Below are 14,188 nucleotides of genomic sequence, written 5' to 3'. Positions count from 1 at the left end.
CAATTTTTTCTCAAATTATTTAAGGGAAGAGTTCTGACTAAACGCGATCCACCTGGAGCAGGAACTGGCAAGCCACTCCAGTATCTTTGCCAAGAAAACTCCATGGACAGAAACAAAAGGCTAAAAGAAGAGAAACCAGAGGTCTCAGATGTCAGCGGAGGTGAACTTGGGAACATTACTTTATGGGCTGCCCCTCCCAGAATCTCCTTGACACCAAGGAGACTGGTCTATCTGAATCAGAAACTTCGGGGCCTACAAAGACAAGAGGCCTCATTTGTCTTCCATAAAGTTTGTCCAAATGTTGCTGCAATAGCTCCTTCTGTAATCCATGAAATAGATTACATCACGGAGTCCGGAAAACATGTTTTTGCCAGCTACGCAGCTGCAAAGGGAACCCTTCGGCGAGTCAACAGTGTTGCGGGAGTCATTCTAGACCCCCCCCAATAATTATGAAAATCATGGTGATTTTCCCCCCAAGTTCTCATCAAAGCTCAGGGGTATATTTCTCCACCCACTCCAAAAGTTAACTTTGAAACTGATGCCAGAGATATGTGAAGATGATTCAAATCATGCTCATAAATACCTAGGGCATAGATACTTCCTGCCCCCCTGAGCACCTGGGGCTGTCACTGAGGGAAAGCAAGGGGGATGTCAAAGTATGGCTTGATTGTGACAACTTCCCCACCCCATCCCACCCGGCTTCAGATCAGACGGCAGCACTGCTGGGCTCCCATGTTTTCAGAGAAGGCACTGTAGCTGTGTTGTTGTGGGAGTGTTTGGCTTCTAATTAGTTACCTCAGAGTCTAGTGACAAGGTATCAAGGAGTTGAGGAGGGCATGGTTGCTTCTGCAGATGTTTATGTTACTTCTCCCTGCTTTCTGTGGGGAGGTGAAGAGACAAGGCCCCTGGAATAAGATCAGTGACAGAATAATTCCCTTCAATGATTACAGGCCAGGAGATTACCAGATTGCTGGGATCATGACTACCACAAATACTGTATTTCTGCCATATGATTTCAACAGATCTCCCACCAACATTTTTGTCATGTAAGAAATAGTGACAGATGTTTAGGAGCCTCATGGTGCAGTACTATAGTTAAGACTCTGCTCTTGACCTGAATTCTATGGGCTCAGGTAGCTGGCTCTAGGTTGACTCAGCTTTCTATCTTCCGAAGTTGGTAAATTGAGTACCCAGCTCACTGGGAGGGAGGGCAATGTGTAGCCTGAATAATTAAATTGGAAACTGCTCAAAGAGTGCTTTAAGAGGAGTGGTGAATAAGCAGCACACTTCGCTTTGTTTTGATGCCACATTCTCCCGCTGTCCCACTGCAACAATGAGAATTAGGTTTCTGGTATCTGGAGAATTGTGTGCTCTCCCCTAATCCCGACGTCTCCTTAATAAAATTGATTCTGGGGATGATTCATAATTGCAAAGGTACTTTTTTCATGACTGCCATTTCAAATGCTGCAGCTTGTGAGATTTATATTTGAATACACTTCAGACCCTCTGGGCAGCTGCCAGTATCTCTGGCTGATATTGTATTTTTCCCCCCTGACCTGTGTGCAGTGACTGACTAGAGGCTCATAGCCTTCCCTCTAATAGTTTACTTCTACTTTTGCTCTATTTCCATTGGCACTTGTGGTGTGTGTTTCAGATGAACAAGAGGTGGACTAATAAGTTTATGAGGAGTCTCATGGTGTAGTGGTTAAACTGCAGATGGTGACAGCAGCTACGAAATTAAAAGATGCCTGCTTCTGGGGATGAAAGCAACGAGAAACCTAGACAGCATCTTAAAAAGCAGAGACATCACCTTGCCGACAAAGGTCTGCATAGTCAAAGCTACGGTTTTTCTAGTAGCAATGTATGGAAGTGAGAGCTGGACAATAAACAGGGCTGACTGCCGAAGAATTGATGCTTTTGAATTGTGGTGCTGGAGGAGGCTCTCGAGAGTCCCCTGAATTGCAAGGAGAACAAACCTATCGATTCTTAAGGAAATCAACCCTGAGTGTTCACTGGAAGGACAGATCCTGAAGCTGAGGCTCCAATACTTTGGCCATCTCATGAGAAGAGAACACTCCCTGGAAAAGATCCTGATGTTGGGAAAGAGTGAAGGCAAGAGGAGAAGGGGACGACAGAGGATGAGATGGTTGGACAGTGCCATCGAAGCGACAAAAATGAATTTGACCCAACTCCAGGAGGCAGTGGAAGACAGGAGGGCCTGATGTGCTCTGGTCCATGGGGTCACAAAGAGTCGGACGCGACTTAATGACTAAACAACAAACAACAGAACTTACAACAGTTTCCTACACTTGTAAAACCTGAGCAGTAAGATATTGTTTATGGTTGGTGAAGAATAGATAAAAGTATAAATATAACTGAGAACAGAGAGACAGAATAAGGGGGCATTTGTCACAGCCTTACAACTCCATGCCGCCTTGGGCAATAGACATCATAGAACAACAAACATGATGGATTTTTCTCTGTAATTTTACCTAGCCAGGCTTGGTGAGCTTTTAGAAATATTTTCTCTGTGTGTTTGTTTAATATTCATGCCATCCATCTAGCCAAAGGCCAGTTCGGGTGGTTTACAACATACATAAACAACATAATTGAAAAAACAATTTAACAGAACAGAAAATAAAAATAATAAAATAAAAATAAAACAGTATTTTACATGAAAATAAAAATACATATGCATAAAAATATTTAGAACATTTAAGATACTTAAATGGCGGACTAAGCGCAGCTGAATCTGCAGGTCTAGTGTTCTGGAATGTCTGAATCATTAACAAGGTTTTAGTGATTTTTTATAAATCACCAGCGAAGGGGCCAAACCAATTGCAAAAGGAGTTCATTCCACGGTTGAGGAGCAACCGCCGAGCAGGCCTGGCTTCTGGTCTTCTTCCTCCTGGCCTCTCTCGGAGTTAGCCTCCTCAGACGGCCTGCCTGAGTTGTTTTTGTACAACGGGCAGATCCTGGCAGGAGAGCGTGAGCGGCGTGCCATCAGCATAATGACACGCCACTCCAAATCTCTGGATGATCTCCCCTAGCAGCTCCATATAGATATTAAACAGCATAATATGCCTTGGAGGCTAAGTACATTTTCCTTTGGTATTTTCAATATACTTTTAAAGCAAGGCTAAATATCAATTAAAGCGACAAAACTTTTTCATTATAAGAACTTTAATATCTGAAGAGCTGCTTTCTCTGCCCTTTGTTTTTTTTAAGGTATCTTTTTAGGCTTTTCGCTTTTATATTTTCAAATGTAACCAAGATATTTGTTTTCATATTTTTATTATATTTTTAAAACTCTTTTAAGTTTTGGATTTTATGACTTAAGTTCTGTCAACAACGTAGGTTTTATCAGCGGCATCATGTCATAGACAGCAAGGATGAAATTTTAAACATATGTACCTACGGTGTTTATTTGGCTGTAAATGTTTCATTGTTACAATAGTAATTTTGTACATATGGAACATAGAAGCACTGTAGATTGATTTTGATATGATGACTGACAGATTTTATTCTGGATTTAACCCTTTATTGGGATCAATGCCAGCTGGGACAAACACAAGCTTCTGATCCACCATCCTCCCAGAAGTCTATAAAAATCTAAAGGATTCCTAGGGTACATCAGGCATCAGTTATCTGATCTGACATCTTTCCTTTCTGGAAAACAAATACCAAAACAAAACCAAGTAAATGCAAGTTATGGTGTGGAAAAGAGTGACAGGCATCTTTTACCACTTGGGGAGCACTTTGCTCCCTTATCCCGGAATAACCACACAAGACCATCCGAATGGGGTTAAATATGGGCCACACTTTATTAAAGTCCATTACATCATCATGAACATTGCCAATCATTTGGCAAAGGGGGGTCCTGCTGTAGTGCGGATTCAGATTTCCCTCTTGGGCTCTCACTTGACCTTGATCAGCCAATAGGCCGAGTTCAGGCCTCAGTTATTCTCCTCTTTGTTACCATCGGATAACTATCGGCCTCCAATTTTCCCAGACCCTCTTTCCCTCCCTCTGTGCCATCTGTGGGTCTGGGAGTGTGCCCAACATATCTTTCCTTACACTGTGATTGCCTGATCAGCAGTGCTGTCCGTTCTGATACGCTACCATTTAGTGCCGTTACCATATAAGCCAAGTTCTGTTACCTTTGAATCCGCACTACCCACCCAGTGTGACTGAATTATGCTACCACCTCTGCCAAGGCCAACGCTCCTAATCCAGTGCGGGATAGGCGAAAAATCCCCGCCTCCACTGTCCAATCCAGAGACGGGTCAAAAATTCCTATCCGGCCCCCAACAGGGCGACCAGCTACTCTCGCACTAGAATATAGGGTGGGCAGGTGGGTTGCCCGCTAAACATGGTTGGAGGCATGGTTGTCTCACCCCTTTCCAAAAAAGGTGAGGTATGATTGTCGACCATATAATCTGCATCTCCGGATATGTGCCTTTCAGCCAGGTAAGGTCGCATATCACATGGACTACCAAGGATCTTCCCGGGTACTGAGCCAAATGGTTGCTGCCCAGGTGTATCATCAGCACGTCTGGCGGGTGCTGGCCAAAGGCAACCGCTTGACAAAGCTGACTCCACAGCATGCCGTGGTGCCCTCTCCAATCCATGTGGGCCCGCCCATCAAGGCCTAGGTCGCTCCCCCGTGGAGATGTGGCAGCATGTCTCTTGGCCCAAAACACAAAACTGTGGCCTGTCATGATGATGTGTCTCCTCCTCGGTACTGCCGGGGTGCCTGCAAAACATAACAAAGTAGGCCTTGTGCCTACGCGTTAAGTAGCGGCCAAACGTATCAGCGATATGCTTTTGATGCCCAGTGGCCAATCCGCTTGATCTCCTGCGGTTGGTAATTCAAGGGCCGCTGCCATTGAAGCGGCCCCAATCCTGAAGGAGTGTGTGCCGAATTGCTGGCCCTAGCCCCCTTCCTTTTGTAATGCAACCTCGGCTAGCTTCCCAAACTGGTACTTCCTTAGGGGTGAGCCGTTCTTGTGAATGAAAACGTATCCCGGCTCCGCCCCTCTTCTGCTTACGGGGCATATGCTGTCCATCTGGCATGGCGACAATGTCACATGTCAATGTCACCTTTGACCAGCGTATGGGCACCTGCACCACACCGTCCCTCATCTGGACGTCAGCCCACTGCAAGGCTGCCCTGGATCCATCCCTTTTTCCTCCTGCGACTACTTCGCTAATCCCTAGGGCGGTGAAAAACATTAGAAAGGTCGCCACCTGAAACAAGCTTACCTCGTATTCATCCCGACAAATGGATCCCCGTTGTTGGCACATACAGTGGAGTCTCGACTTACGGTCGGCTCCACTTACGGACTTTTCAACATCCTAGATTCTCCGGCCACAAGATTTCCAATCGACTTGCGGCCAGAGAATCGACCTACGGACCAGAAGAGGGAGGCGGGGAAAGCACCAAATTCAAATTTGGCGCTTTCCCCGCCTCCCCCTTCCAGTCCGTAGGCCACAGATATGCCTCCGAATGCTTTCCAGGGCTTCTCCGCTACCATGGGAGGAACCTTGGAGGTCCCCCCCCACCGCCGATCGTGCCGCTGAAGCATGATCAGCGGCGGACCTCTGAGAGGCCTCCCATGGCGGCGGAGAAGCCCTAGAGGGCATCCGGAGGTCCACGCCGCCACTGGGAGCCGTGCCGGGTGATCCCGGCCATGCTCGGATTCCTGGATTTCCCCCGCCACCGCTCGGCTCCCAGCAGCAGCGGTGGCAGAATCTCGGATGTTGAAAAGTCTGTAAGTGGAGTCCAAGCATGGCTGGGATCGCCCAGTGCAGCTCCCAGCGGTGACGGACCTCCGTAGGCCTCCCCCGCCGCCATCTGAGGCCTCTCCGAAATTCCCCCCACCTCCGATAGTGCTTCGGAGGCACAATCGGTGGTGGCGGGGAACCTCCGCGAGGCCTCCCATGGTGGCGGGAAAGGCCTCTGGAGGTTCCCCCCCACCGACGCAGGCTTTCCCAGGGTGGACCGGGCCTACCAGGGTAGGGCTTCCCCTGGTAGGCCCGGTCTACTGCCTGGGAAAGCCTGGCAGACCGGGCCTACCAGGGGAAGCCCTCCCCTGGTAGGCCTGTCCACCCTGGGAAAGCCTGTGTCAGCAGGGGTGGGGGAGCTCCGAGAGGCCTCTGGCAGCGGCACCAAAGCCCTCAGAGTCCTCCAGCAGCGGCGATGGCGGTGGAGCTCCGAGAGGCCTCCAGCAGCGGTGCTGAGGCCCTCGGAGGCCTCCGGCAGTGGCGTTGGCGGCGGTGTGGGACCCCTGGAAGGCTTCAGAAAGGTAAGGTTTTATTTTTTAAAATTTATTCTAATTTTGTGGGGGGGGGGAGTTTCTTGGGCAGGTTACGGATTAAATGGTTTTCAATGCCTTACTATGGGGAATGCATTTTCGACCTGCGGACTTTTCGACCTACGAACCCCGTTCCAATACGGATTAATTCCGTAGGTCCAGACCCCATTGTACCCTTCAACAGCTTGGGCGATATGGGTGCTCTCGAGTCTTTGGCCCTGTCCCTTTCTTTGGCCAAGCCCTCAATCATCTTTCTTATTCGAAAATCATCAGAAAATTCTGGGAGGCCCCTGGCTTTGGCCTGAAAAGCCAACGCTGACAGCTTGTCTTGGATCGTTCCCGGGGCCAAACCCTGTCTGTGCAGGCTGACGATAAACTGTTGCAAATGGTCGACTGGGATGGGCCAACTCTGCTCCAACCCCACTGACTCTCTGAATTTTTGAAATTCTCTACTCACTTCTGAGTACTCACTCCTTGTCCTTGGTTCAAGGGCCATGTTTATCGCCCTCTCCGCTTCTTCGCGCCAATTGACCAAACCTCTTGGGGAAGGATCTCCGGCACCTCGCTGGCCCACGGGTCTAGTTCCCTGAACAGTTGCATCTGTTGATGTGAAAAGGCATCCACTATACTGTTGTCAATGGCAGGGGCATGATCGGCGCGCGGGGGACCTCTGAGAAGCCTCCCATGGAAGCGGAGAAGCCCTGGAAGGGCTGTATTAGTATGTTAAATTTCAATGCCCGCAATGTGAATGCTCTTACCAGGGCCATGACTCTCTCAGAGTGGGAAGTGATGACATGCACTACCGCCTGGTTGTCACACCAGAAATGCACAACTGAATTGGACCATTCCTCTGCTCAGAGCCACAGCACACCCACTATGGGAAAAATTCCAGGAATGTCAAGTCCCTCGTAACACCCACCTGGTGCCACTGGTCTCGCCAAGTGCCAGCACAACACCGGCACTTATAGTAAATTCCAAATCCAGCCAACCCCGCCGCATCCGATTGGACTTGAAACTCGGCCCTGAGCAACCTTTTGCTCCTCCAAAAGGACATCCCGTTGTACTGCTCCAAAAATTGTCTCCAAAGCTCCAAGTCCTCCCTGAGTGCCGCCGTGACCCTAGTCCAGTGGAGGCAAACCTTTTTCGGCTTGAGTGCCCAAAATGAGAGGGTGGGGAAAAAGCCAGTGGCTGCCGTTGCGCCCGGAAGACCAGAACCGGAACAGGAAGTTTCAGGGGGAATCATGGGGACGGACAGGAAGTGAAAGGGGAAATCATGGGGACACAGAGGAAGTGAAAGGGGAAATCATGGGGACAGAGAGGAAGTTAAAGGGGGAATCATTGGGATGGACAGGAAGTTAAAGGACCCAGAACAGGAAGGGGGAATCCCAGCTGAGCACCTCCAGCCAGCTCCGGGTGCGGAGTAGCGGTGGCCGGGTGCGGGGTGGCAGCACCTTGTGGTGCCATGGCCATGGACTCTGTGTACCACCAGCAGGGCACGGTTGCGGTGCCACCACTGTGGCTGCCTGTGTGCCCCCAGCACCTTGCAATGCCAATGACGGCTGGCTGGTGCTAGCCCAGTGCCATGTGGGGCTGATTCCTGAGGGGGGCCAATGCCCCAGCTGGGGACCCTCCCCCTCCGGAGCAGCAACAAGATCCCTGTGCTTACGCCAGGCTGTTGCCGACCCTCAGCCCAGCTAGTTGGTGTGAGTTCAGACCCTGCTGCAGGAGAAACTCACCTGGTACCGGCGGGGCCACAGTCTTGACCCGGTTGGTCTCCTCCAAGGCTTTGCTCCTGCTCCCCGTTATTGCCAATGATGCACCTGATTCTGACGCGGTGTGCACCTTGGACTTCCCACTACGTTCTGGTGGTGCCACTGTATCATCGCTGGCTTCGTCTGATTGTAGCTCCGCCTCTAAAATGGCAACTTTGCTCTTAATGTCCTGCGCTATGGCCCAAAGCTTTGCCCTGCAGTGCCCTTTGGCATCCCGGGTGGACCTGCGGGGCTGCTCCCCTCCCCTGGCAGGGGGTGCCCGTGCTAGCCGTGCCCTCTCCAGGGCCGCCACCTGCTGCTGCAACTTCTGCCATACTGGCCATGCCTCCTCATCTGATGAAGACTGAGGAGGGGATAGCTCGGGCACTGGGCGCTTCCTGGCTCGCTGTTTCCCCTTCTGGTTACCTTGCAGCTTGCGAGCCGACATCGCTGCGCCTGGTTTCCGTGTTCTAAATTACCTATCTATTTATTATTATTCTTATTATAAATTTTTATTTTATTTTATTTATTTTTATTTTTTGTATGTATGTATGTATGTATGTATGTATGTATGTATGTATATCTATACTGTATAGAGAGAGTTATGTGTTGCGCCCCCTTTGGCTGGGAGACCACTTGCGGTGTCCCCTTAACCTAACTGTTCCTTATTATTTTTTGTTTTATTTATTTATTTATTTAATTGTACTCCATTTTAAAGCATTTCACTTCATTCCATTTTATTAATTTTTTTAAAATAAAATAAAAAGAAACTTTGTGGCAACTCAATCTGGCCCGAGGTGGGAATCAAACCCCAGCCTCTGGCTTGGAAGCCCCTAACCTAAAGGGGTGAGCTATCTGGTCTCTGCTAGTAAAGGAGAGGCCAGAAGTAGATATCCCAGAGGCCCCTTTCCCCCTCCCAGTGAGAACAGGAAAGCACTGAGAACTCTAGTTGTCTATGTGTCCGTTTTTATTTCCTCTATTTTACACAAAGAGAAAACGGAGGGCGTCTCACAGGTTCAGCTTTCCTTGCGCCAATGATAGCAATGCTGTATTCCAGTGTCCTGAGAACCCAAGTCTGAAACTGTTAACAGAGTCAGCACAGGACAAAAACGATTTGCTTCCCAGCTTTATTTATGCCAGGCACCAGGCGGGTGATGTATTTTTGTCCCAGTTTGCTCCTGCAGCCTCGCTACCCTTTGATGTTTTCTAGTTTTAGGATGTGGTGAAGCTGCCTTGGGTTCCCTGGGAATCCCTTACCTGGCTGCGCAACAAAGAGGGAAGCCAGGTGTTCCGGATGGGCTGGGGAATCCCCTCCAGGAGCTCCCCAACCCGGCGGGGAAATCCCTGTTCCAAGGGAGGGGGGAATCCCCAGGGCAGGGAAATCCCTCTTCCAAGGAGGGGGGGGAGCCTGGGCAGCCACGTGGCCCCGCAAATAGCCGCCCGGTAACAACGGGGGGGGGGGTTAGCTGGTGGGGGAATCCCTGCTCAGCCCCTCCGCCGGCGTTCAGGCGCCCGAAGCCTGAGGCCGCCACGTGGCCCGGCCCAAAGCCCCAACGAGGGAATCCCAGCCACCCACAGCGATCCTCCCACGCGGGACAAAGATGGGGGGGGGGAGTCCCCGTTTTAACCCGAAAAGGAGCCACGCAAAATCAGGCAAACCCCGGCCGCTGAGGAGGAAGGAGCTGCCTGGGGCCCACGCGTGTGGTTCGGGGGCGCAAACGCTGCGCTTCGCCGCCCGGCACACACCCAGAGACCGTGTGAGGGAAGCGATCTCCGAGGGAGGGAGCCTTGATCCGCGGGGGGGGGGGGCAGATCCTGGAAGAATCCCCACCCGGATTTCTCCCGGGTAGGGCAACAAGAAGGGGGGGCGCCGGACTTGGGGGTGGAATAAGGGGTTTGGGAGCGAGTGTCGCTGTCGAAGGGATCTCCCACCGCCGGGGGGGGGGGGGAACCGTTGCTCTTCCCCCCCTCTCACGTCCGCAGCTCAGTCTCGTCTAGGTCTCGCCCGATCCTGGTCCACTGCTGGCCCGGGACCCTTGTGCACGCCCACGTGTCCTCCAAACGAGCCAGGAGCAGCAGCCTACCGTCCCTGTTGCCCGCTAAACAATGGGGTGGCCTCCCCTTAAATGCCCTCTGTCTTTTCCACGCCCCCTCTCGGCCCTCGAGGTGTCGCGAGGCGATCCGAGAAAGGTCGCAAAGACACCCCCCCACACACACACGATGAGAAGGATGATGGTCCCACCCATGGGCGTGCACATCCTGAAAATAAGCACTAAGGTTTTTTTTGTTGAAGCTTCAGGTGAACCACACAGGGAGGGTCAAGATGTGTAATGAGCTTACATGTTCTTTTAGCTTCATCCTTTCCTAAAAAACTTACAATATTTCCATGAATGGAGTTTGTTTGGATGAGAATGGGCAATTGGCTGTTGACTTCTATATTGTGAACTGGTTAAAGTTTCCCAATAAGTCAACCGCTGGAGTAGACACTGGGCATATAGAGGGGACGATCTCTCTCCCCTGAGGTCAAAGTGACCATTGATGAAAACGCCATTGGGTGGTCAAGTTGGTTTAACCAGGTGGGTGAAACTTTATTTCCATGTTTCCCTTCATTTCCTTGATTTTTCCTTGATTTTCTTATTCCTTGTCATTTTCTTCCCTACAGTCTCTTGGCTGTGAAAATAGTGCTTCTGTACCAATGGGAGGGACGCTTGCCATTTTCTTCACCTTACACAAAGATTAATTGTGAGATCAGAGAAGCCCATCCACAACCAGGAGACAAAAGAAGCTGTGTGAACATCTGGAGAGTTGCAAGAGAGTTACAGTCCTCTTCTTGCATAGCATGAAGGCTGGCTCCCTGTTGTAGAATCATTTGGAAAATGGAAGATTTTTCCCCTGCACATCCCGAACAGCTGGCATGATTTTAGAAAAGTGCTTCCTGGAAAGATGAAAAAGCATACATTTATCATGTCATGGGATTTTGCTCATCCACGTTATTTCCAGCATGTTTTGTTTCATCCCTTTAGATCTGATTGATCATTGAACGGTAAACACAGGCTTAATTCGGAAAACTGAAGCATGCACCAGGTGGAGGAGAAGCATTCCACCTCTGAGGAAATCCCATAGCAGGAGGACAAAAATCACACGGAATACTTAGTTGTCATGATGTCTAGTTTGGTCATCAATTGTGGCAAAATCCTTAAGAGCTAGAGATGGCCACGAACCACAGAAGGAGTGCCTCATGGTGGTTTGTAACTCATGGCTGTCCACGAACCACAAACCATTCAAACGTTTGTTTTAAAAAATGAACCTCAAATTGGTTGTTCTTTTTAAAAGAAGTTTGTGTCTGGGGGGAGGGAAAACTAGACCCCCTCAGCCCCACAGGCTGCTCTCCCATCCCCTTCCCACCACCCCATCACGCTTTACTTGGTCCTGCTGCCATCTCCTCTTCCTCCTTTTCCTCCTCCCCTGTGTCATGTGGATTTGAGGGTCACACCAGATGGTACTCTACATCACTCGTTCTTAACCTTTGTTACTTGGATGTTTTTGAACTGCAACTCCCAGAAACCCCAGCCAGCACAGTTGGTGGTGAAGGCTTCTGGGAGTTGTAGTCCAAAACTCCTGAGTAACCCAAGGTTGGGAACCAGGGCTCTACATCACTGGTTCTTAACCTTGGGTTACTCAGGAGTTTTGGACTGTAACTCCCAGAAGCCTTCACCACCAACTGTGCTGGCTGGGGTTCCTGGGAGTTGCAGTTCAAAAACATCCGAGTAACAAAGGTTAAGAACCACTGCTCTACATGACCTTTAGAGACCCTGCTTAGTCTGGTCCAGCCGGCTAGATATCTCAGTTGAAAGATGTAGCCAAGCCCTAATAAAATGACAAGAGTAGAGGATCACTCATTAGTAACACCAGCTATGTGCTTATTTATTTATTAAATTTATGTACTTTCAATAGCACATAAAGATAGGAGCTCATCCTGCTTATTGCAGCCAACCAGCAAAGATATAAAACAACCCAAGACAGTGATAACAGGTCTGGGTGTGGGGGTGGGGATTATGAGGAGAGGATATCCTGAGCTGCTTTGCTGGGAAGCAAAGTTTTTAAATGCCTTCTAAATGTTAGGGGGGAAGGGGCATGGTGCACCTTCACCAGTAGTGCATTCCACCAAAGAGAAGACTAAAGGTCTCCCTTTAGGATCTAAACTGTTCAATCCACCATTTTGACTATTGCTGAAATGAACCTCTTAACATGTTTTCCTGGATGCTTCTCCTGATGCCCAGACCGTGTGTTTCTCTAGATGCACCAGTAGTTGCGATCCAGGACATGTCAAGCTGATGAAGGAGGTGTCCTTAAGCACAATTCACTTGTACTCTTCCTTCTTCACTGTAAATCACACATCTGTTCTTTGTGGGGGAGAACATGGGGGTGGGTGAGCAAAATGGGAAAACAGCATCCCGTGTTATTTTGACTTCGTAAGACAAAGAGGCCAGGATTCTTTTAGCTCAGTGGTTCTTAACCTTTGTTACTCGGATGCTTTTGAACTGCAACTCCCAGAAACCCCAGCCAGCACAGTTGGTGGTGAAGGCTTCTGGGAGTTGCAGTCCAAAACTCCTGAGTAACCCAAGGTTAAGAACCAGTGTTTTAGCTCATGACAGAGAAATTCAACTTCCTTATGTGTGGCATAACCTTCAACCAACCAGTGGGAAAAGCAGAGGATTAGATCCACTCAAACATGGCGGGAAGTTCTTCAGAAGTTTGTGATCCCCTCAGTTACAGTAATGCAGGAAGGGTTTGGGAGGGATGTCTGTTTTTGCAAGAGAATTTGAACTTGACTATAGGTACATTTCATAAGTCGGAGTGTGCAGTTTGAGTGGGAAAAGCACATTTCAAATCTAGCTTGGGTGTTATTAAACTAGCACATCCAAACATACTAGATAACATGGGAAATGTTCAGGTTTCCTGGCCAGAGTCCTAGAAAGGAATACAAGAATCCTAGAGGCGAATTTAACAAGTGTCGCTTTTCGATCTATTCTAGGAATAGGGATAACCAAAATATTATTCAGAGCTTCAGAGGAACTCTTTAATAATCATATGGCACACATAGATTTATCCTCAAGCAGATATTCTCCTTGGTAGTTTCCCACCCTCCCTCCACCCCAGGTTTTTATCTTTAAAAATGTAGGTTAACAAGATATATCTGTGAAGATTCTCAGTCATGCAGGCAAGGTTATCTGGAAGTTGAGTCATGGCAACTGGACTTTTTTATTAGGTTGAAACGTATTACAACTTATCCGAGTACCTTCTTCAGTCTGAGGAGAGTTGGTAGGAGACCCCTGATATATCTTCCATATTGGTTTCACTTCACCCTGGTCTGAATAGGTTCCTTAGATGGACAAAGGACTGGGGGTGAGGGATAATCCCACTTTTGCAATCCTTCTCCACTCATTGTCTTGGATTGTTAACAGTTGTTAATAGTGGTCTTTCTTGTGTGTGTGGTCCTAATTTTTCAGGAAATGTTTCAATACTCATCCAAGTAGCTTCTTCAGTCTGAGAGTTGGTAGGAGACCCCTGATCTATCCTCCACATTGGTTTCAATGTGGTCTGGATCTGGTCTGAATCTGCGGGATCTGAAGGCCTTAGGAACAGACCCCAACAGATGGGAAACCTTGACATCTGAGCGTTCAGCCTGGAGGCAGGCGTTGCATCACAGCCTCTCCCAATTTGAAGAGACCCTTGTACAGCAGGCCGAGGCAAGGAGACAGTCCTGAAACTAGCTAAATCAGGGAGCTGGACAGGGGAGAGATTGTATTTATCTTCAGTGTGGAAGGAAATGTCACTCTCAAACTGGCCTTCTCAGCCACACTAGACATGGCTGAGAAGGTTACCATATTTATTTTATTTTATTTATTTATTTGATTTATATCCCGCTCATCTGGTGTATTTATACCACTCTGAATGGCTAACAACAAAATATATACAATTATAATATAAAATCAAAACATCGGATGATTAACAAAACATACCAAAAATCATAAATGATAGATAAGGAAGAGAAGATTAAAATTAAATTAGATTAAATGCTGGCGGGAGGGAAGGCCATAAAGCCATGTTTTTAGTTGG

General features: G+C 48.7%; 1 protein-coding gene across 2 annotated transcripts; it reads right to left on the bottom strand.

Moving 5' to 3' along the window:
• Nucleotides 1–3,800: 3,800 nt before the first annotated feature.
• Nucleotides 3,801–10,235, bottom strand: LOC140704290 (uncharacterized). 2 transcript variants are annotated; one of them, XM_078388648.1, is made up of 2 exons: nucleotides 8,054–10,235; nucleotides 3,801–4,756 (listed from the first exon to the last, which is right to left on the bottom strand). In XM_078388648.1, exons 1-2 carry the CDS (start codon nucleotides 8,514–8,516, stop codon nucleotides 4,335–4,337), a joined length of 885 nt encoding a protein of 294 aa, XP_078244774.1. In that variant the 5' UTR covers nucleotides 8,517–10,235; the 3' UTR covers nucleotides 3,801–4,334. The 2 variants fall into 2 exon arrangements, with proteins under 2 accessions (XP_078244774.1, XP_072845162.2); XM_072989061.2 differs by having other exon boundaries at nucleotides 3,801–6,917; nucleotides 8,054–10,231.
• Nucleotides 10,236–14,188: the final 3,953 nt, after the last annotated feature.

This window comes from Pogona vitticeps, chromosome 2 (genome assembly GCF_051106095.1).
Source record: "Pogona vitticeps strain Pit_001003342236 chromosome 2, PviZW2.1, whole genome shotgun sequence".
Taxonomy (NCBI): Eukaryota; Metazoa; Chordata; class Lepidosauria; order Squamata; family Agamidae; genus Pogona; species Pogona vitticeps.
This window is presented reverse-complemented; position numbering and strand designations above follow the sequence as displayed.